This window comes from Pagrus major, chromosome 22 (genome assembly GCF_040436345.1).
Source record: "Pagrus major chromosome 22, Pma_NU_1.0".
In the NCBI taxonomy this organism is placed as follows: Eukaryota; Metazoa; Chordata; class Actinopteri; order Spariformes; family Sparidae; genus Pagrus; species Pagrus major.
This window is the reverse complement of record NC_133236.1, coordinates 18,617,490-18,640,947: the sequence shown is the minus strand read 5'-3', so window position 1 is coordinate 18,640,947 and position 23,458 is coordinate 18,617,490. Positions and strand designations below refer to the sequence as shown.

Here is a 23,458-nt window from a genome sequence, read left to right as displayed (position 1 = left end):
TTGTTCATTGTGAGACGTTTTTGCTTCAGCAGCATCTGGCAGAGGTCCCATGAGATTACTTTTAACTCTCTCCCATGATACTTTCCTTCCATCACTTTCCAACTGCCTTTGACTTCATTGATTTTCAACTTCTTTCAACAGCTAGGCTCACTGACACATCACGAGACAGAAATACGTAATCTACATTTCACAATGATAGCTAAAAAACAACAATGACCTTTGCTGTTTCTCCCAGAACAACAGACTGCTGCAGTTTCACCATCCAAAGTCTTAGGTTACACTAAAAAGCTACTTTCTGTTTAGACAAGGAAACCTTCTTCGTATCTCAGCAAAAAAGCAAGTGGCAAACAAAATCACTTCAGCAAAGTAAATCTGCAAACATAATGCTGAAACAGGGAAAGCAGGGGCAGCACAGCAACTTTCCAGCTGTTTCAAACCTCGATTGTGTGATGATGATGATGATGGAGAGGTCACCGTTTGGTGATGGGGATCAGGTGGTGGTGATGGGATGGGGTACAGAGTTAGCATGTCCATCTTAGCAAGTCGTTCAGGCAAATTATTTTCAGTTGATTAAACAGAAGATGCTTAGACTAAAAATTTGGTTTGTGACTTGTAAGATGGACATTTTTTGCAGCTACGGTTAAAGTGGTGGTTTCTAATGATGTTACACTGTGAATTTGAAGTGTAATATGTAAATTGGACGGTGGTAGTATGGAAGCGGGGCAGATCAGGTAATGCTGGGGAGCTTTGGAGGTGACCAGGGCGGGGTTTGCAGTACCTGGTTAAGAGGAGCGTCAGCGTTAGCCCCCGGGGAGGGGGAGCGGCAGGCAGGGGGAGAGGAGACCTCGCTGTTGGTGCCCTCCTCCCCTGACTCCTCCGTCACAGGGGAGAGGAGTGTGTGGCAGCGGCCGGCTGTCATCTGACCACACCACACACATCAAACACACATCAAAAAGAAGCAGGTGGAGGAAAAGGGAGGGGGACCAAACAGAAAACGCCCAGATCAAAGGAGTGAGGAGACAGAAAGAGAGAAAAATGAAGAGAAGAGGAGAGAGCATAAAAATTAATGGGGGAGTGCAGGTTAGGCAGATTGCAGTGAGCACATTGCTGATTAATTAGATAGGGAGTAATCAAATAACACTGAGAGGAGACCAGTCAGATCACATTGCTGCTATTGAAATCAAACACTGCGATGCATTTGCCATAGCACAGCATTAAAGAGACATCATTTACAGTAGCACTGCTCTGTGCTAGCAAATGGACAAACACTGGCAATGAATGAGCCACTAGGATCTTTAACAGGATACATCAGGGGAAAGGAATGACCATTACCAGGAAGTAGAAAATCACACATACAGTCAGTACATACACACAGACACTGCTCACACCACACATACTCATACATAGTGTAGAGTTGCAGTTTCAGAACCACAGTCATTTCCTTTCCATCACAGACACACTTCCCTTGTAAGTCGCATCCAGACGTTATCCTTATCACAGACAAGTCTAAAAGCTTTCTTTTATCTTAAAGCTATTTTTTTCCAGCAATATTTCTCTTAACGAACTAGAAAAGAAACACTCATATCATCTGATGCATGAGCACAACTAAAAAAGACATTAAAGCTAGTTCCAATGTGAAAGAATATGAGATTAACAGTAAGAAGAAGAAGTCCTGAGAAATCCACAAGAAGACCAAGGCCCATACTTTAAGCATAGCAATTATGGCATTGCTAACACAGACTGGAATAGTTAATACAGCAGCGGCAGCAGCAGCTGTCCTAGAAGTACTGTAGCACAGTTGTCTGTGTGCCTGCATGCTTCAGTAGAGAGGCAGAGCTGAAATGTGAGCCAAGCCCTACTGGGCTGCTTTTTGGCAGTTAATGCAGAACTTGGCCGACTGACTCAGGACCTTGTTAAATTCGTAGGATTTTTTCCCGGGCTTTATGATGCAACGCAACGCAACGAAAGGCATAGCACACTGGCATGTGTGGGAAACTCAGCGGTTCTACTCAGTGAGATTAGTTAGAGTACTGTCACCACACTGTGTACCAAATACGTTAAACAATAACAAGTCAAGGATATCAGCAACCTTCCATATACAATGACTTAAGCTCGGCTCACACACAAAAACACACTCATGCAGTAATATCCTGTTTCCTGGCCTGCTGAGACCAAACACACCACAAACAGCAGTGATAGAGCAAAGAGGCAAAGAAATCTGAATTAGAGTAGAAAGAAGCAGAGGAAGCGGAGACAGTGAGGCGGTTTCTTATGTGCGAACACGTACAAAAAGTGAATGATCAAGCCGAGGATGACATACTGTAGTAGCAGGCAGACAGATTTAGGCTAATATGAAGCATAGGGAAGTGACACAGCACTATACCAGCGCAATGATACAAAGTCAGAATAGTAATACTTGAGGTGTAGGGAGGATAAGGGAAAAAAGCTTTCTGTGTTATTTCTGTGCAGTACAAAAACAGAAAGAAATAGAGGCAGAGGAGCAGGATAATAATAGAGAGAGAAAGCCTATTCTGAACCTCAAGTTGTTTAATATGTACTTGTCATGGACCAGTGAATAAGTGCAGCCCAATTGAAGATTAAATAACAATGCAAGGGGCCTACATTTTGAAGAAATATATTGTTGTTAACTTTAATTGCACAGATGTACTGTAACTCTGGACACAGTTTCTTGAAAATGACAGTACGAGTACTTAAGAGTTAAAGCTGTTATCCTCAGACATCCTCTAATTTGGGATAACTTTAAACCACTTACATTACGGTGTAATTAAGCGTGTACACCCTTTAGAAACCCTAAATGGACCCCTGGTGTTCAATGTATTTCACTCTGACAACCAGGGGTCTAGACAGAAATGAGAAGGGATAGATGCTACACATGCTGACAAACACACATAAACATGGACCACACAGCCATGCAGTATGTACATGTGTGAGTTTGTGGGTGATTGTGTCCAAAAAAGGCTTTGCCACTCACCATGACGACAGAGGGGTGTGCTGGAAGCTGCTTGTTGGATGGAGGGGTGGTTGCCACAGCACCGGGTAGCTCCTCATCACTCAGCTCGTCCATGCCGTCCGAGAGGCCCTCCACCTCGCTGACCGTCAGCAGCATGGTGGCGTGTTTGGCCTTCACCGTCAGCATCTTACACTTGGAGTGGAGCGAGGCGATCTGCTCCTGGTAGCCACGGATCTTCTGGGCCAGCTCCTGTCAAAACATCCCCCCGCAAGACAGAAAACACCACCACCCCCAGGGTCAGGAGAGTGTGGTTCAGTCCACAATGGAAGATCAATAGTTCCTGGTTAAACAAGATCCTGAAAAAAGGGGGTGGTCGTGTTGGTTCAGCGTTGAATGTGGTGCCGGTGTGAGGTTAGTAAGTGGAGTGGAAGCATTCTCTTCTCTCCCCGGTCTCTCGCTTTTGGCTTCACAGAGTGTAAGCATAGAAAGAGAATAGCACTGCCTCACTCTCTCCCTCTCTCTCTTTTTTCCTCTCTCTCTCTCTCTGTCTCTTCTGTATCTCGGAGCCAATCAGAGCAGCACAGAGGCGGGTGACTCAGAGCAGTGGTGAAGCCAAAACACAGGATGTTTGGTTGAGAGAGAGCGAGACCCTCGCAGAAATAGTTCAAAATCCCTCAGACACTCCCTCTCGACACATATACAAATGGCAAGAAAAAACAGGAAGTGATCTCACTGCACGCACCCCCCCTTCCTCCGCCTGCCGCTTCCCTCCTCCACCAATCCTCGCAGCAGATGCCTTACAACAAAAGAGAACCGTAAGGAGAGAGGGAGTGTTCAGGGAGCAAGAATGACATAGAAGGTGTCAAATTACAGCAATGGTATGGGTCCAGCCCCTCCTTTACTCCTCCTCTTCTCCTCCTCCTCCTTCAACTCGCTCTGTCCCGCAGATGGTCAATGCACTGATAATCAGGTCATGTGACTATCTGGGCCAGTGGAGTTGCAGCTATTTGCTCAGCTTAGAGATCAAACTCAGACATAAACACACTGACACGGCATGTCACTCAGCAGCACCAGGGAGACTGCAGTAGGAAGAAAATATCTTCAAACACCAGGGTTCATAGACTTCCTGTCAGATACTGGAAGCAGATCAAATCTGCCAGAAACCACGCAGAGAAAGCTGAAATGTAATAAAAAAATAAAAAAGTGCTGGGGAGATTTGATCTGTTTCTCTGCAGGTCTTCGCCTCTCTCAGTCTGCCACCGCCCTCTTTCTCGATCTTGCTCTCCGCATGGGAGATCAAACACACTTACTCAGCAAAGTGCAACTGCAACTGAAAGCACCGGCTAAAGTAATGCAGGTGAAAACCATCTAATCATCCACACTGCATCAAACAGGAATGTCTATGTAGATCAAATTTACATGTACCATCAGATAAAGGAGGAATGTGCGTGAGTTGGGCTTGTAGACACAATATTCTCCTAGAAAGGCTATGTGTGATAGCACTACTCTGACAACATAATGTTAAAGGGTGATTTAATCTAGTAATTCTGGGGTTCCTGGTAGTTTTACAGGAACATTAATTAACTCTGTTGATTGCATTTTGGAATCATCACATAAGGGGGGAAAAAAATCTATATTGAGCAAGGACAGCAAATGTATAATAGTCGGAAAGTGACTTCAACTTCAGTTAAAATAAAGTCTGATACCGTCATAGTGGTTGGTCACAACTTCTCTAAGATATACAGTATATTTCCTGCTGAATAAACTTCTCTTTTTAAGCTGTTTTACACTGTCATTAAGTACAGGAAATATAAAATGAATCAAACTCCTGTTGTCTTTTTTGCTCTTGGCTTTGTGATGTTGAAAATTTGGCCTCATTAGAAAAGCCATTTTTAGACAATTCATTTCTTAAATGTCAGATGAAGTGCCCTTTGAGGCAAGTGCTATCCTGGTTTTTAAATGTTTTTACATGTGTGCTGCTCATCAATCTAAAATCTATTTCAGCGTGTAAAGATGAATTGTAAAGTGAACAACATGGCTGAAAAGTGTCCTTTTGATAGTCTAGCAGCATAGCTTCAATGAAAGAAATCTTCACGCCACAGCATACAATGATATTTTGATGAACAGAATTCTACCAACTTTGTAGCAACAGTTTAGAGAAGCCCCTTTCCTGCTTTATAATGACAGACCTTGACGTACAAAGCAGGTCCCTAAAAGAAGTGGTTTTCTGAGTTTGGTGTTAAAGAACTTGACTGGCCTGCACAAAACCCTGACCTCAAATCCATCCAACAAGTTTGAGATGAACTGTAACGCAGACTGCATGCTCGGAATTATTGCATAACATCAGTGCCAGAATTCACTAATACTATTCATGGCTGAAAGGGAGAAAATCCCTGCAGACAGGTCCTTTTTGAAAAAGCCTTCTCAGAACAATGAAGGCTGTTTTAGCAGCAAATTCATGCCCACATATCAAAAAATCACATTTGAGTGTAATGCTCGAGTGTTCATGTACTTTATTTATGTATACTTTTCAATAAATATATGAGAGACAGAGTGTTTGTATTCTCTCACCTCATGGTGGTGTATCTGAGCCTGAAGTTCCTGTATGTTATTGGTGGAGACAGGCCGGTCTTGAATGATGCGGTGAGCCTCTTCTATTAATCTCTGGAGGTTCTTCACTTCCTGTTCATACTGCTCATACTGAACCACAGCCTCCTGGGAAAGATGAAACATAACAAGGTAAGGCTGAAGCTCTTTTGGAAAACAATAATAACATGTGTAATATATTATTGATCTCCGATAGGAAATGATGATGCCTCCCTCCCTCAGGGAAGTCGAGGTTGAGCGTCACCCACTGAAGTCAACTGAGAGGACATTTTTTTCATTCTTTATGTCACAATACTTCCATGATATTGATTCCTGTGTGTTCCTGAGTGTTTTAACATGACTATTCCAGTGTGGCATCTATTAGAAAAGTTTAAACATACAGTATTTTCAAATATATGAAATGCTAACACATGTCATCTGAAATCAGCTGATATTGGAGCAATGAAGAAAGTTAGAGACCTCTTCTGCTCAAGTCTTTTTAAGGCTCTATTTTCTCAATATTGTGTTTAAGATGTGAATATGGCTACATGCAGTTAATCTCAAATATGATCCTGAGCCAAATCTGACAGACAGATTCATTGTTACAAATCTTGGCATGCTTTGTTAAAATGGTGATAATTTGGGTGTTTGTCCTCCAGACAGTCTCAGAAGGTCACCTGCTTCTTCCTTCAAAGACTAATCTTCACTACAATGAGCTTAAAAGCAAAATCAGCCCAGAACCAAAGGATTGGAGGGTAATGCTGGTCTGATGGGGGCTCAAAGAAAACACATTCCTGAGAAGGCCTGTTAGGACACTGCAGCATATAATTCAGAGCAATACCAGCAAGTGGTATGATAACTACATAACTCTTCTACCAAAAGCAAAAAAAGGCATGAAGATTTTAGGTTTTATATTATGTAACTTGACAGATAATTCCATATTTTCAGGGGAAAAAAGTAATAAACAAAATGTTATACAAACAAACACTTAACACTTGGGTATTTTATCACACTGATTGGTAATATGATACAGTAACCGAATTATCTCTCTCAGTTCTGTCATTTGTTACCAAGTTTGACCTAATATGTGACAGCTGATCAACAGCATTTGCGCTATCTGGACTGCCCTCTACCTGCAGGATGTTGCACTGCTGGATGGTGGTATGCTGTAGCTGGCTGGCCTCTTGCTGCAGACTCTGAGCTGTGCGGCAGATTGGCAGGCTGGCCACTACCTCCTCTGGTAGCCGGAGGGCGCTCTGACACTGCTGTACTGCTGCCACCTGCTGCTTGAAGCCCTCCATTTCCACCAACAGACGCTGATGAACGAATGAAGAGAGATGTTGGAGAGTAAGGAGGATAAAGTAATACTGTGTTGCATGTTGCATTGCATGTAGACAGATGTAGTTAAGATAAGCACTGTGTGTGTGTGTGTGTGTGTACAGTATTCTCTCTTTTTGACAATTAAATCATGTTTAAATGCTCACTATAAAGCAATAATGCTGATTTTAAATATGTGTGTTACCTGTCTCTGAGTGAGCTGCTCTCTGAGGCTGAGTCTGTTGAGGTCTGGGGAGGCAAGTGTGACCTGGATCTGGTCTACAGCAGCATGGAGGTTCTTCACCTCTGCCTCCAAACGCAACATGTCCTGAAGAAAGACACAGACAGATCTAGTAGGAGCAACTAATACTGCATGTATCTTAATCATACAGTATAATGTAACTTTTATACAAAGGAGGTACAAGTGGATATTTCAAATAAATAAATAAAAAGGCAGGAATCTCTTTAAAAACAAATCTCTTAAATTGCACATTCTAATTGATGTAGATGTATTCCATGTCAAAGGAAATCTAATTTCCAATCACTACAAATAAACATAGTGCTGTGTCTTCTCCAGACCCAGAAAAAATCCAAACTCACAGGAGGAATTGTAAACACATTTCCAAATACACAATGTTATTAGCAACAATCAGCAGCAGACTGTCATCTGGGTACCAGCTGCATGGCAATCAGATTAGTGTAACAGATAACTGCTGCACAAAATAAAACAGTGCATTCCATTATAATGGTGTAATTCTAAGTGAATGACCTCAAGGGGGCACTGTCGGGTTATAGCTCTGGCATATTAGCTCACTCCAAAGGGATGTAAAGTGTTTGGATTATTGAAATGAAATTAGCGACATTCCTCCATGAAGAAAATTGGATCAGAGCACCCTAAAACAATTTAGATGTGAAGTATTATTGATGTCTGATTCCTGCTGCCTGAAAGTGAATTTACTTTTGCTGCATCCTGGAGACTCTGGAGGCGAATCTTGGCAGTTTGCTGCAGCTCCTCTGTGCATCTGCTGAGATGTTTCACCTGCTGGATCCACCCCTCCGTCTGCAACACCTCCCCCAGCTGCCCCTCCCTCTCCCCCATTGCTTCCAAGTCACCATGGAGACCCCGACACTCCCGCAGCAAAGCCTGTCACGACAGGAAGATAAATTGCAAGTCAAAGAGAGGAGCCGTTTATGCTGTGCAATTATACTAATTAAGGCCGGCCATTACACTGTAGAGAACGTGACATTTCACTGAGAAAGCAAACAAGAATGTGAGTCTAATTATCTGTAAATTTGTGGGGAGTTTTCAGATTTACAAGGTTAATATTTATTTTTATGAAAAAATAAATATAAAATAAAATCAGAACCAAGTGTTTTGCAGAAGTTTTCAGACATCTTAAAGCCATTTTGACTCCCTGCTGTGTGACTCATTAAGACTCACCTGGTGTGCTCGAATCTGCTCCTGCAGCTGGGATGCTGTGATCCAGACAATACTACCAGTGACCAGAGCCTCTGCCTTTTCTGTCCATCCTAAAATGAACGCCTTCATACCCTGATATTCTTCTACCTGTCTCTCTGCCTGCCCGCCAGAGAGAAATCAGAAAGAATAGAGAGTTACCTCGGATGAAAAATGAATAAAACACCAAGCATTCTCAAACAGAATCACCTGATATGACCACAACATTTTGGCAATAATGGAAAAGATATATGTATTAGTTGTTCCTACATGGAAGCAATATTAGGAACTTTGGTGGACTGAGTGGACATCTCACCTTCTTCAATCTATTGGCCCTGATCTGGACCTGCTGTGTGGTGTGGCGCTGCACCTCTGTCAGTTTGGCAACAGCATCGCCCAGCTGCTTACACAGCAAAGGGTTCTGTTCACCAAACTCCTGCACTGCGACTCCTAACTCTGCCAGAGAGCGACCGCAGCATTCACACTCCTCACAAAGAGCCTGTGAGAAAGGAGAGAAGAACAAAAGGTTAGGCGCAAAAAGGAGAAAAAAGCAGAAGTTAAAGTTAAAGAAATAGACGTATTCACTCTTGCCATGAGTTCAATCAGAAGACTGATACCACTCTCATTGTTTGTGCAAAAAATATTAAGCTTCAACAAGAAGTAGATTAGCTTAGCATAAAGTCTGGAAACAGGGGCAAACAGACAGCCAGGCTCTATCCAAAGGTGTCTTGCATGTTTAATTCGTACAAAAAAGAGTAAAACAACAAGTTGCAGTGATAAATTAGCTTGTGTGAGCTGGTAGGTTGAACAGTTAAAAAAAAATACAAACTATTTCTTTAACTACACAGAGTCCAGGCTGCAGATGGGCTGAGTAGTGAGAGAAGAAAAAAGTTGGGGGGACAAGAAGGAGAACAGGAGGGAAGGGGCTCAGACTCCCATCTGAAATGCTCCTCTCATAAGTAGGTCACTGTTGGAGGCAGAATTCAGTTCATGCCATTCCAACTCTCACACACTCATTAACCTCAACATCTGCAAAATGAATAGCCAATTTAACAGGGGTTAATTGCTTGTTAATTAGTCAATCTGTCTGGTTGATTACTTTGGTCTCTTCTTTGGCCTCCTTCAGGTCGACACCCTTGTCTTCCAGTTTCAGAGCGATGGTCTTCAGCTTCATCTCGATGTCCTGGAGTCTGGAGCCGAAGTCCTCTTTCACATCTCTGGTCTGCTGCACCTCCCTTTCCCTCGCCTGGACCTGAAGCAGAGGGCAGAAATACACACATTTCATTGAACTGTCAAAAACTAATATACTGTAAGCCTTTAAACAATGCTTAATTGTGGAATTATGTAAATTTCAGCATGAACTCTCTGGATACTCTTAAGAACCCTGCAGCAGGAGAGTCATACACCAGGCTGCATAGTGGAAATCACACAAGTGGATGTAAGCTTTACTCTGATATAAAATAGTTGAGAGTGTGGTCACTGCTTTAAGGTTTTGTTCAGTAAAAAAAATGACATTCAATATTGTACTTAAGGGTCCTTAACACAATAAACACTAAAAACAGTCAATGTTTCAACATTCAGGCACTCTATTGTATCTATTACAAACCTATTAAACACCCATTTGACACAATACAAAATGTAATAAACTGTAGCCAAGAGAGGTCACCTGGTCTTCAGCAGAGCCCAGAGCCAGAGCCACCTCAGCCAGCTGCATGCTGAGCTCAGAGGGCAGCCCAGCCTGGAGGTCCTGGTACTTGGACTGCTGCAGCTCTGTCATGCGCTCCACACTCTGACGCCTGCTGATGACCTCGCCATGTGCAGTCTACAACACAAACAACATCACATGACGGGCTGCTAATCACATTCTGTTTTGATATGACACTGCATTACCAGAGTTCTGTGCTATTTAGATTTGTCCTTATTTGTAAGGTGTGTGTGTACTTATAGTGGCCTACCTCTAGTTCTTGCAGCAGTGAATCCAGGTCTGCAGTGGGACTCAGCAGTAAGCCTCGAGTATCTTGGATCCAGCCTTTGACCAAGCCCAGCTCCTTCTCAACCTCTTCTCTCTCTCTCAACTCCTGGTGTACCTGAGCCCTGCTGCCTCGTACCCTCAATACGAGGCTAGACAAGACAAAGGGATACAAAAATACACTACTTTTTAAATTGAAATGGGATATTCATTTTTTCTGGTCCCTTTTTTTGACATTTTATGTAACTTGCATAAAAATTACGTACTAATAAAACTGCTAATCTTGCTTCCTACAAAAACTTTTTTCAAAGTAAATTGCACATTTTTGGAGCAAAGTCCAAAAGATATTTAGAATGAAAATAACAGGATGGATATCTTTTATTCCCTCCAACTGACTGGCTGTAGAACAACTTGAATGGCAGCATTGGCTCACCTATCATATTGCTCCTGCATGCTTCTGATCTCTTGTAGGCAAGGTGTCTCTTCATGTCCATTCTCTGCCTTTTTCTCCATCGTCTCCTCCTCCTCCTCTCCTCTGAGGCTGCGAGTGTGTTGCCCCAGCAGGGCCAGGATGGATTGCTCCCTCTCCACCTCCAGGCTGAAGGAGTCATGGTACTCCAGCAGGCTCTGAAGCGCCGCCCTGGTGGCAGCCTTCTCAACTGTGCTGTCGGGGACACGACTGTGGAGGTCTTGGGACACAGAGCGCACCTTCTCCATCTGAGGAAAGTTTATGTTCAAGATTTAGGTTCACTTGATGCAGCAGATTTATGTTTTCATGTGAAATATTACATACTTTAAATATTTCTGGCTTCTCCTTTATATTATATTACGTTACCTCAGCTGTGATATTTTTTCATTTCAATACTATCTTTAAAAGTTTATTTACAGTGTACAGTGTTCCCTGTGATAGCCAAAGGCAGACATGAGAGTTTAGAGAGATTCAAGTGCAGAGAATGACATCATGTCCTGTAGAACAAAGGGGCCATAGAAAACCAGTGGACAACAGGGAATGTGCCACATATGAGGAAGTGACCACCATTTCTTACAGTTTGACCTATTTTCCTTTTTAGGAGCAGTACTTTGTGGGAGTTCTTGGGAACTGACAGCATTCACACTTGAAATAGGTCGAAAGGCGGGAAAACGCTTCATGACACAGTGTTTTGGCAGGAAGAAACAACTGGCCTGAAGCCTGGAGTTACATCACAGCACACCAACTGGTATTCAGCTGTTTCTGTATTTGACCTAAATCTGTAGAAGCAAGAGCAATTTTCTACACTTGTGAGTGTAGGCTGAAAGTGTCATGTGAGTATAAAGTGGTTGGTGTTACACTGTACATGTTCATTATTGAAGCACACTCACCACACACACAGTATGCACTTCTGCATGCAGAGCAAACACACACACCACACAACACCCACACAACATCACCAACAAATGTGTCTTTTCTTACCTTCTCAGTGAAGTTTCTCCACTCCCTCGCAGTGTCCTCCAGCGCCCTCTCCTGAGCTCGGGCCACACTGCGGAGCCTTGTCCACCGTTGCCACAGTGACGACACAGAGTGGCTGGTGACGGCTTTGCTGGACTCAGAGATGATCTGCTCTAAATCTGTTGCATTTTCTTTCAAAGCATTTAGAGGCAGCTCCAGCAGGTCGATGTGAGCCACCAGAGACTACAGCCAAAAGATGACAGCAGATACACACAGGTCATTTCTTCTGAAATATTTATACAGCACGAAACGAAAACTCTCCCATAAAAGAAACAACTTTGTAGACACACAAGAAGTGAAGAGGGAATAATGCACAAACAGTCCACTGTTTAAATATTAATGAGCATCTGCTGCCAAGAACAAATGTTGGAATTTAATATAAATATAACGGCCACATGAGACACAGCACATCTAAGATAGATGATTTCTATAAACATTGTAAAATCCTTTCCTGCAGTTTGTTTTATATTTTATGAATGTAAGACAGTGTCCCACCTTGTATCTCTGACACTTTTCTTCAGCCTGCTGGATACTAACAGCTTTAGCTGTAGTGAACATGGACATCTTGCTCTCTGCATCATTCATCTGTTCAACCAGTGTGTCTTTCTCATGTTGGAAAGAGGTCCAGAGAGCTGCACAACTGAGAAAATCATACAGATTACAGACTACTATTTAGGGGGATGTATTATTAGAATATGCATCATATGGACTGCACATTCCAACTGAGTATACATATGTTGCTTGGCTCCACATTTACACTAATACACACCTCTGAAGCAGCTCTCTGTAAACATCCAGTTGCTGTTTGACTTCTGTGTTTCTCAGCTGCATTGCTTCAACGTTTTCTCGAAGTCCACTTTTCACTTCTGCTTCCATAAAATCCTCCAACAGAGGACCCAAACTCCTCAGCTCCCCTAAACCAGATGTGAAGTTCTTTTCCTGGGCTGAAATTTCCTCCAGGTCTCGCTCACAATCTGTGTGGTTCTCAAGCTCCACCCCCAAGCTGCCCCTCTGGAGCACGGCAGCAGCAGAGTCCAGCCATGTCTGCATGGACTGAAGAGATAAGTGGTGCCTCTGGACCAGGGAGAGCGCTTGATCCACAGCCAACTAGAATATGTAGAAGGTGATTTAATTAACTTTAGTTTTTGCTTCATTCTACATGAATTTCTTCACACAGATGTAGTCAGAAAAGCACCATGTCTGCAGATGTGTAGTAATCACCTGTTCCAGAGGGTAACTTCCACTTAATACATACAGTAAATGTGACTTTCACATGTTGGAAATCTAAGTGTTTATACAGCTTCCACTCAAAATGTTGTCATTGGGGAATGAAATGGGTTATATTTACACTTTTTTCTTCATAAAAGCTCTGCTACTGTATGTCATTATAACTTTAGCACAATAGAATCTTTGGGATATGGTTTTTAAGCACATTAACTGCCCACAACAGTTATAAAATAATAATAGCATAAGTACTTATTCAAACATCATGGAATCTCTTGAACTGTCTTTTAAATGTTTCAGCTCCCCCAAGCTTATAAATATTGATAGTACGAAGAGGAGACTACGAATATTCAGTGGGTTTGAGCCATGAATGATGGATCAGATTCACTGTAAGTTCAGGATGCAAAGTTGGCAGTGATTTCCATTCAGTTTAAGTCAAGTTGTTGGAAAAATAAAATTATAGGATTAGAATTGTAATTTCTGAATAACACACACATACCTGTTTTTGGCCCATTTCTTGTTGAACTTCAGCTCCCAGCTCTGCTAGCTCCCCTAGTTTCTCTTCTATGTGGGCAGGAACAGTTTCTTTCCTACTACAATATCTTTGCTTTTCTCTGCTACACAAGGCATCTCCAATCCTCAATATACTTTTCACTTCCTCTTCCATGATCTTCAGTTTGCGCTCTTCCTCATATACCCTCTCAGTCTTGACCTCTGAAAGGGTCAATGCTACTTCAAGTTTGTCCTTGATAGTCCTCAGCCATTCCAACATCTTCTGAGTCTCTTTTGTGAAATCTTCATTCTCTCTGACCTTCATTTCACTTTCTTCAACAAAACTTTTTACTTCAAAACGTAAAGACTGCAGTGACTCAAGCTGCAGCATAGTTTCCTGAAAGGCAGCGGGATCAAACTTCAGGCCGAGGCCTTTAGTTTGCTGATTACATTCTTCAGCCTGACAGCTCACACAATCCAGACTTTCAAGCAGTGAATACAGACTTGTGATTTTATCCGTGACACCTAGATTTGTGTCTGGCTTAAGTCTGGCCAGCTTCTCTTTCACGGACTTAAACTCTGAGTCCAACTTGGTGGACACTCTACAGTGTTCAGCTAGTGTTTTCAAGCAATCCTCTAAGTGTTTAATCTTCTGATCATTTATCCTTTTCAGCGTGTTGTGGAGACTGACCAGCTGCTGTGTCTCTTCAGCTCTGTATTGCTGACCCCTACTGAGAAACCCCTCATTTTTGCCATGCAGTTCCCTCACAGCAGGGCTAATATGGAATAAACTTTCATCAATATTTCTGTGTTCGTTAATTAGACAAACAAGTTCCTCCTCTCTAATACTGATAGTCTGCTTCTCCAGATTGTCAAACTGCTCCTGAAGCTCCTCCAGTGCATTACAAGTTATATCAAAGAAAGTGCTGAACTCTTTTCGCTCTAAGATTATTTGCTGGACTCTATCTTTTTTCTCTTTGGCTAGAGCTAGGATGGCATTGTACTGCTGAGGCAGGGCATTGAGCCTCTCATCTAGGTAGCAATGATCGATCTCATTTAGAGTAGGGAGGATCTCCTGGCCTATTCTTTGGACAATAAGAAGAAGGTTCTCGTACTCTGAAGCTTGTTCCAGGACATTCTGAAAGTTAGACAGTTGTGTTTGCAACTCCGAGCTGTCATCAATGTTGCTTAAATTGATTTCAGGGAAGGTGATGGCATCCGCTCGTCTCAACCAGAGGCAAGTCTTATCCAGGTCTACCTGGAAGTACTTCCTGGAGGTTAAGGCTTTCTCCAATTCTGTGAGACGCTGGGTCGTCCTCTGGAGAGCGGCTTCGAACGCTGCCTGTAGCTTCTCAAGTCTCGCAAGGGTCTCTGCTCTCTCTTTGTCAGTGGCATCTCTTTCTAGCTCTCGCCCTTGTACCCAGAGAGATGCCAGCTCTCTCTGGTACGCTCGTAAACCACTCTGGAATCCCCGACAAGCAGCAACCTGTTTGGCTAGGTCCTCGGGGAGAAGCGCTATGTGGTCATCTATCAAAGCCTTCCTCTCTTGTTGCTGTACCCAAGACAGTGCCCTCCCCAAACCTTGAAGGAACTGTGTTCTCTCTGTGAAGGCCTAGAGGGGAAGAATTAAAAAAATATTTACAAACTTTTAACTGCTTGAAATGGCATATTCCTCTGGCAACACGAAGTCTAATCACTAACAACATGGAGTTATTTCACATTTTGTTTCTTGGACTACCTGGTTTCCTGTTTTCACCACGTTTTTAACAGGTCAGAAGAAAGTTCATTCCTTTAGGACATAATTAAAATTTGCCTCACATCCAGTACAAAAACCCAGCTGTTTACCTTACTAAGGTATTTCCTCCTTTGGGCCACCCGAGCCCCCAGAGCCTCCACCTCAGTCTGTGCTTGTTCGACAAGCTCCTGTAGGCCTCTCTTCTCACTCAGACCCAGTCTGGAAGCCACAGCCTGGGCCTCGCTCACTGCTTGACCCAGCAGCTGCTGACGGGCCTCCAGTTCTACGCACACGCTCAGGTGGTCGAACAGGAAACTCTGGGCCAGATCGGGGGGTGGGCTGGTTTTCAGCGCAGAGGTAAGAGCAGGCCGCTGCTCCTCCACCCACTCACGGGCATCCCTTAGCTGGCTTTCAACCCGGGCAAGATCCTCTAGTGTCTGCGCAGAGTCCTGGATCTTCTGCTGAATTAGGGCCTCCAGCTGGGACCACCGCTGCTCCAGATGACCCACCTGGTGAAAGGCAGAACCCGCTGTAAAACTAGAAACAGGACTTATACTCTACATTACTATAGGTTTACTATAACATGAAGAGCTTCAAGAATGGAGCGCCACCTGTTGCTTGACCAGCTCCTTGTCCAGCAAGCTAAGTCGAGGCAGAATAGCTTGTCTCTGGTCTCTGAGGTCTTCTAGAGTTGCTCTCTGCTCCTCAAGGTCACTGGAAAGCTTCCTCAGAGCCTCGAGATGCTCACTCGTACTCTCTGTGTCAGCCCTAGGTATGCAAAGGCATGGGTTATGGGACATCTGATCTCTACAGTTATACAGGCATTGTCTTTGCGGCAATAAAGTGAAATACATTTTTGTAAGACCAGAGGGACTGTGTGTATAAACTGTAAAAATCTATACACACGCAGAAAAAAAGAAACAACCTCCACAGAAAAGCTTGATACCTTGCTAGGTAGTCCCATTCCCTGGATACTTGGTGGAAAAGTTCCTCCACAGCAACAACAACTTCCTGGTACTCCCCACTTCTCTGCATGTCCTCCCCCCTCTGGGCCTCCAGTTCTTCTGCCCGCTGGCCCAAGTCCATCCAGCTTCTCCTTAGTCTCCTTATCTCTTCCAGGGCAGGAGAGACCTGTCCATCTGTCAGCCTACCAGTGGCTTCATTCAAATGGGCTACCTCAGACTGTCTCTCCCTAATCTGCTGAAGGAATTCCTGCAGGAAAGATAATGAATATTCACAGTCAAACAGAACTCGAGTTTGAGTGAATTTACTTTGTGAGTCTAACATTTTGAAATCTACAATTTCATTTTACAACAATACGGAGTTGCTGTAGAGTAAACTAAGTCAGTATACAAAGCAAACACAGACCTGTGCCTTGTCCAGCTGGTTCTGTGCAATCTTGGGCTCTAGCTCTGCAGGTCTCCTGACGAGGCTCTGAAGTTGCTGCTCTGTCTCTCTCAGCAAGACCTCCAGATCTGCCTTCTGTTCCTCAATGTCCCTCCAGCTGTCTGCTACCTCCTCACAAAGAAGCATACGCTCCTCAATCTAGACGCACACACACAAAAACAATAGAATTAATTCTTCCAAGTATTTTGTCAAACTATTCAATTTTAAAAGTAGAACAGCTGCCTACTACAGCTGTGAACACTGAAACTGTCTATTTTGTGTGTTAAAGCTAACAGACCTGTAGTTTGACATGCTGGATAGCTGCTGCGGTATCCCTGACCCTCCCCTCGGACAGGTCACATGCTGAGCACACAAGCTGGAGGTAAGTGCTGGCCTGTTCCTGGAGCGCCCGCTCCTGCTTCACCTGCCAAAAGAAGGGTCTGTTAATGATTCTATGATTTTATTGACTGATCATATTATCCCTTCTGGACAACCTGCAAAACCACAAGTACTTTGCACGCATTTCAGCCTCAAGCCAAAAACATGTAATCAAGCAAACTGTCTGTGAGATTGGTATTTGACAGCCATGTATGTGATTACTGTAACTAGACATCTGCTCATAATTTTGGTCAGTAACAATGTGTTTAAAAGAAATACAAGCATTTAATCAATTATGATGTCCATAAAGGCCTTTGTTTGTTAAGGAAAGGGTTGTGGTTAACTGACCTGATGTAGTGCCTCCTCCAGGCTGAGAGGAGGATGTGCAGGAGGCTCTGGTTCCTCTGAGACAGACATTAACCAGGTCTTGCACTGCTGCAGTGTATCTTGGAGACTCACATGTCTCTGTAGCTCATGGTCCAGACTCTGATACACCTGTAAGACACGGACAGATACATTTCAGTGCTACACGTTTGGATTGAACAATTCTACTTCCATATTGTAAACCTTTAAGGAAATCAAGCCAAAAATGTCCCCAAACTCCTACACATCAATTCAAGAGAGAAAGTGAGGACAAAATATTTTCTGCCAACAGCAAAACACACACATACTATAAACACAAATATAAAGCTAATAATAAAACTGTTAACGCTGTAGGTGGAGACTGTTCGGCTGTATAGCTTTGAAGCCAGAATTGCATGACCAAACATAGAGACACATCAAATGATAAAACCCGAACAAGTAGGCAGTTATGCCGTGTTGTATTTGACAGGTGTTGAATGTAGAGGCGTCCATGCCCTCCAGGGGAGAGTGAAACAGCCAGGTCTGATTGACAGTGTTAATATGAGAGCCCGAAAGAGGGAAGGAAAAGGGGGTGCAATGTATTGGCAAACTGCCCAGTGTATTTGGCAAAGGCTAGAAGGTTGGCACAGTGGCAAATGGCAGGCAGGATATTAGAGCTGTGTTGTGCTGGGACACAGTTGGCAGCCTTCGTAACACTGGAGGCGCAGTTGTAGAGAAGCCAGCAGCGTAGTGGTAAAGTGTGGCTGGATCACACAATGCCAGATTGGATGTGCGAGTGCTGGTGGAGGTGGTGTCTTGGGAGGTGAGCTATGATGACAGAGGAGAGGTTGCCAAAATGACAGAGTGGGGCTGGATTAGAGGGCTCGCCAGATCTACTGAATAGTGGCGTGTGACCATTTTTGGCTCAGGCATGAAAAAGTGGAGTTGACAGGGGATATGCGGAGATTAATATGGGGAGATTGAGTTAGTGATTTTGGCTGGTGGAGTCTGCCTGAGTATGGCTGCTGTTGAGCTCCACTTTGGCAGCCTTAATTGGTCGTGCCCCCTACACTGGCAGTGAAGGGCTGTCTTGAGAGACGGGTTTAAGTGTCAGAATGGGTTAGGATTAAGTGGATGCTGAGGCTGTTGGAATATTAACAGCACTAATATGGGGAGCGTGTGTGTCTGCGCATGCATGTGTGGTCACATTCAGGGCTGGCAATGCAAGTGTGCGTGCATCCAAACCACCAATATGTCTTACATGTCTTACATCATAAATGTGTAAAACCATTTCACTACTTCAAATAATGAGTACATGTCTTTCTCATCTTCCCATCCCTCCTTCCTCCTTCCCCTCCTCCTCGTCTGCTTCCCCTCCCTCCCTCTTCCCATCTACTCCTCCTCACTCACTCTCTGCGCTGTGCTACAGATGGCAGAGTAGCTGTCTCTGGTGCCTTGCTGGTGAGCCTGGACCTGCTGTCTCAGCCTGCTCTGCACGCGGTCACTGCAGCCTTGTACCAGGTGGGCTCCTCGCTCCTTCAGGCCTGCCAAGCGGTCCTCAAAGCCCGCGATTTCCTCCATGATGGCCTGTGGACAAAGTAACAAGTAGGAACATGTTAGAAAGATGACACAGGAGGTCAGAGCAGACTGATTCCACATAGTGAGGACTCTTGTTATTGAACAGGCCTGAATGGATGAACTTGACAGAAGATTGAAACTGTTATGTCAAACAACGTAACTTTTCCACAAATGTATTGTGTCACACCTTTGCTTTAAATAACTATTTTTACCCTGTGTTGTGTACCAGATGTAATGTATGTCACTCTTACATGAAAAAATCACATTAACAGCAAGTAATTAATGGAAAAACATTATTAAAGACAGACAGACAGACATACAGATACTAGTGATCCTAATAACTTAGAACCATATTGTATGATTTAACCTCCCAAGGGTTATATAATGTTTTATCAAAGTAATGATTATAAAGCAAAGCAGTAAACAGTAAAACAGATATATGGTAATGGCTGAACAGCTTCAGACATTTTGCTAAACAGACCTGCTTAACAAGCTAAGTATTACTAGATGTAAGAAGTGTTCCTTCATTTTAATAACACAAACAAATAACAGCTCAGCTATTACCAAGAAGATGAAGGGTCAAAGTAGACCCAAGTGAGCACTTTAGCATTCTAATCAAGGCTCATTGATTGAGCTGGATAATATGCTACACAACTCAGCAAACAACAGCAAAAAAACAAAACAAAGAAAAATCAAGGGATCTGATTGGTCACCTTGTGCCTGGCCAGCTGTTGAGTGGCTGCCTCCAGGTTGCCGCCCACAGTTGGATCAGGAGTCACCATCCTGCTGGACATCTGGAGCAGCCAGCGCTCCACTTCCTGGAGCTCGTTGTGGTAAGCTTCCTGTTCCTTCACCTGGCCTTCCAGATTCTCCACATGGGCCTGGACCATACAATGCACAAAATGTCAGCACACACACAGACAAATTATACTGCAACAGCCAACAGACAGTTTTGCATGCCCTTGTTTGTGCCCAATGTTCATTTTATTGTAAAGAGTAAACTATCTTGTCTGTATTGTTAAAAAGTTACATGTAATCTATAGGTGTAGTGGTTAAGAGATCATCTACTAAGTTTCCTGCAAAGAAAGACTTTTTCCATCTCTGTATATCATAAGTACTGTTTTCTGAGCAAAGGTTCTCACCATGGCAGTATTACAGAGGTCAGAGTAGTCCCTTTTCAGTCTGTTCATTTTGTCTCTGATGGATGGGTAGTGGACAGAGGCCAGCAGAGCATCTCCTTTCTCCACCACTGACCTGATGGATCCGTCATGGGACTGAACCATCTGCAACAGAGCCTGGAACCAAAGACATACAACATGTTTCTTTCGTATCATCTAATGCAGAGTAAAGACCATCCTTAGTACATGTGAGTATGTTATGTGAGTTAGTTTGAACCTATTAAATTATTGATCAATATTAACTCAAGTGCATGTTTTAGTGAATGTTTTTGTCAATGGATTCTACTGTACTATCAACCATTTTCCAAAGCATACCATAGGTATTTATCACTATATATAGCAATGGTATACTTTGGAAAATGATCAGTAGTTCTGTAAAGTATATTCAATTTTGGAGTTAATGGGCAGACATGCAAGGACACTCATGTGGTCCATTAAGGTAATAATATTCAAGGCCTTGCTAACCATTTGGACCCACCAAATTGAAAAATTACTGAGTTCTGCATTAATGTCTTACTCTGCAGGGTCACAATTTATAACTGAATAAGGTCTGATAGAAAAGATTGAAAATTACATTGCTGCTGCTCTACCTTATACTTAGCCAGCAGTGCTCTCCGTTGGTACAGTTCAGCCTTGGGCTCCACCGGGGTGCTGAGCAAAGCTCTGGTCTCAACCAGCCACTGGGCTTGAGCCCTATACCGATCCTGGAACTCCTTAGCTAGCAGTAACGCCCGCTGTAGAAAGCTGTGTTTCTGCCTCAGACCACCTGCGAGTTCCTCCAGCTGGGCGAGACGAGCCTCTACCTCCCCTCCTAAACTCTCAGCTCCAGCCTCGTTCAGGAAGCCTGCTGCCTGCTCGGCCCGCTCCCTCAGTGATTTCAGGAAGCTGTGCCCATGTTGGAGCTCAGACTGGAGAGTCTGGGTGAAAGAGAGAGCAGATATACATGTCAGCATGGGTGACTCTACAGTGTTATCAATATTACTTTATTAAAAAAAGAGCTTTAACCAGGGTATTTTACACAAAGCTGAGTTTTAAAAAAAAGAGTAGACAACCGCTCCTCTGTATTGGTTGATTAATTAGTTGAACCATATACGCTCTCGGATTAGGAAATCATAGTTTCCTTGACTTTGAGGTTAACATTCAAACACAGTATCACTGATTTCTTTGTCCTTCACCTTCACCCAAAGCAGCCTGACAGTGTGTTTGAAAGGCTTTGAACCCATCAGGTAGGCTGACACCTGCATGGTGAGATGTGGAGAGGACTTGGAGGTCAGGTGTGGAGAGACCACAGTGAATAATATGAAAGGACGACCCAATTATAAGGACCCTTAACAGGCAGCAATAGCTGCAGGGGTTTCCAGGGCAACCACAACACACACACCACACACACACAGACCCCTACGCGATGGGACGCTATCTAGCTTTCATCATCAGTCTATTATTGCTTGAGTAGAGAGTGGCTTCACACTGCAACAACCCCAGACCTCCAGCTACTGCTGTTGATAATATAACAAGACCTGTGTCTGTTTGCACACGTTCATGTTTGCTGCTTAACGTGAAGCTCCGGGCACGTTCATTATTCCAGTTACAGTGCCGACAGCCCTGCCTTATGACCTTAATATGAGACAATCAGTATATCTCAACTCTCACAAATCTGTGTGGTTAACATGTGAGCTAAAATAAGGAAGCCTAAGATAATTGCCATTCGCAGTAGCTTTTGTTCCGCATGATCTCCATCTCATATCGAATCATCTGCTCTCATGTCACACCTGACATTGAGTATCCTTCTTAGCAACACTACTAGTTGTCCACATGTTGAATTAAATCTCTTCTAGGATTTTGTTGAAACTGGTGGTTAGTCCATAAACAGTTCTCCAGAATCAGATTTGTGCATTTTAGATCCATTTTCGACTATTTGATGAACCATTCAAACCTGAATGAAAACACAATCACAGTTCAGTTCAGTTCAGTTTAGCATGTAATTGTTCCTAAAGGACAAAATAATGATTATAATCACAGTTTGGTGTCACTATCTATCTTTGGATGAAATTAGCCACTGATAGAAGGCTGAAACCCTGCTTAGCCTCAGATATCAGTGAATAATGCTAACACTGTGTTACAGGGATAGACAGTCTGTTGAACATTATACATGAGGTCATGAACACAGTGTGCCCTTTATTCTGTGAACTGTCTTGTATCATGTCAGACCCAATTATCCATGTCAAGTGTCTTGTGCACTCAGCAGCCATAAGTAATGACTACTACTGATTCTGTTTCTTATTCTGCAACAGTCCTGGGGCTCCATTATTTATTGTAATTTATCTACTGTGGCACTGACAACCATGTTCATCAGTTACATTATCTACCAACAGAAACAGGACATGAGTAAGGTGACCCTGTGTGCAGCAGTTAGCTCTGCTGTCATTGTCTCTCTGCTTTATATGTATGGACTGCAGCAAACTGCAGCACAGAAGCATCGTATTGTATTCTGCACAGGCAGAGATCTCATTAAAACTGTTGAGCCAGAACTGTTTTGTTCTAGTGCCATTTTTAATGTCAACAACATGCATTATTTCTACTAGTAAATGAGACATTTAAACATGAACCTGTTTACTTTTACCTACAGGAGAGAAACCCCGTGTGCACCAAAAAGCAAAGAGGGGGGATTAAATTTATGACATGCCAGTGTAATTTAAAAGTATGGAAGGGGAAGGCGAGGCAGACTTAATTAAGACAAGGAGAAACCCTTCCCTTTTTTGCATTTTACCCTGTAAACAATTTCCTTAGGAGCCAGTGAGTGTAAAACCTATTGCATAGAACAAAAGTAATAATGACTAATACATTTTAAAAAAACAAATAAAAATGAGTTAAAGATGCACTGGATGGAGACAGGCGGCGACAGTGGCAGATGTGCGGAATTTAATGATGACTGACCATCATGATCCATTATCAGATCAAAACACTTTAATTTCCAGAGCTCTTAATGAAGTTACTGCACATAGCTTATGGAGGCAAACACGAGTGTATGACGCATGCTTTTACAGTTACAACTCAGTATAAGATGAAGTCTAACTCCAAACTAATGGTCCTTGACACAGCTATTGACTACTGGTCTTTCTGTCAATGCATAATCATCCCAGCTCACTGAAAGGCCCTGCAGCTCTCACCACAGGAGAATGAGTAAGTGATGGAGCACGTGTGTTATCTGCAGTGCTGGAAGGACACATGTGGTGACAGCATGTCTTCAGTCCCTGTGCAGAGACAGAGCATCGATCCCAGAAGGGGATTACTGCAAAGCCCACACCAGATGATGTATTGTAAATGTGTGTCTGTAAATGGATATGTGTGTGAGGAAGACAA

General features: G+C 43.2%; 1 protein-coding gene across 2 annotated transcripts in view; it reads right to left on the bottom strand.

Annotated features, from left to right (window-relative positions):
- The window catches only part of syne1a (spectrin repeat containing, nuclear envelope 1a), a 121,093-nt gene that overhangs the window by 34,638 nt on the left and 62,997 nt on the right, over nucleotides 1-23,458 (bottom strand). For both annotated transcript variants that reach the window (XM_073492906.1, XM_073492907.1), the window contains exons 69-94: nucleotides 20,689-21,015; nucleotides 20,063-20,215; nucleotides 19,634-19,801; nucleotides 18,753-18,929; nucleotides 17,349-17,495; nucleotides 16,921-17,046; nucleotides 16,605-16,781; nucleotides 16,183-16,448; nucleotides 15,848-16,004; nucleotides 15,347-15,745; nucleotides 13,509-15,113; nucleotides 12,555-12,892; nucleotides 12,281-12,425; nucleotides 11,750-11,968; nucleotides 10,733-11,016; nucleotides 10,286-10,451; nucleotides 9,997-10,152; nucleotides 9,430-9,582; nucleotides 8,647-8,829; nucleotides 8,316-8,453; nucleotides 7,833-8,018; nucleotides 7,080-7,202; nucleotides 6,691-6,873; nucleotides 5,543-5,686; nucleotides 2,993-3,220; nucleotides 779-919 (exon numbers count right to left, since the gene is read on the bottom strand). In XM_073492906.1, the coding sequence (XP_073349007.1) occupies nucleotides 779-919; nucleotides 2,993-3,220; nucleotides 5,543-5,686; nucleotides 6,691-6,873; nucleotides 7,080-7,202; nucleotides 7,833-8,018; nucleotides 8,316-8,453; nucleotides 8,647-8,829; nucleotides 9,430-9,582; nucleotides 9,997-10,152; nucleotides 10,286-10,451; nucleotides 10,733-11,016; nucleotides 11,750-11,968; nucleotides 12,281-12,425; nucleotides 12,555-12,892; nucleotides 13,509-15,113; nucleotides 15,347-15,745; nucleotides 15,848-16,004; nucleotides 16,183-16,448; nucleotides 16,605-16,781; nucleotides 16,921-17,046; nucleotides 17,349-17,495; nucleotides 18,753-18,929; nucleotides 19,634-19,801; nucleotides 20,063-20,215; nucleotides 20,689-21,015 (6,489 nt within the window). The remainder of the gene's footprint in view (nucleotides 1-778; nucleotides 920-2,992; nucleotides 3,221-5,542; nucleotides 5,687-6,690; nucleotides 6,874-7,079; nucleotides 7,203-7,832; nucleotides 8,019-8,315; nucleotides 8,454-8,646; nucleotides 8,830-9,429; nucleotides 9,583-9,996; nucleotides 10,153-10,285; nucleotides 10,452-10,732; nucleotides 11,017-11,749; nucleotides 11,969-12,280; nucleotides 12,426-12,554; nucleotides 12,893-13,508; nucleotides 15,114-15,346; nucleotides 15,746-15,847; nucleotides 16,005-16,182; nucleotides 16,449-16,604; nucleotides 16,782-16,920; nucleotides 17,047-17,348; nucleotides 17,496-18,752; nucleotides 18,930-19,633; nucleotides 19,802-20,062; nucleotides 20,216-20,688; nucleotides 21,016-23,458) is intronic.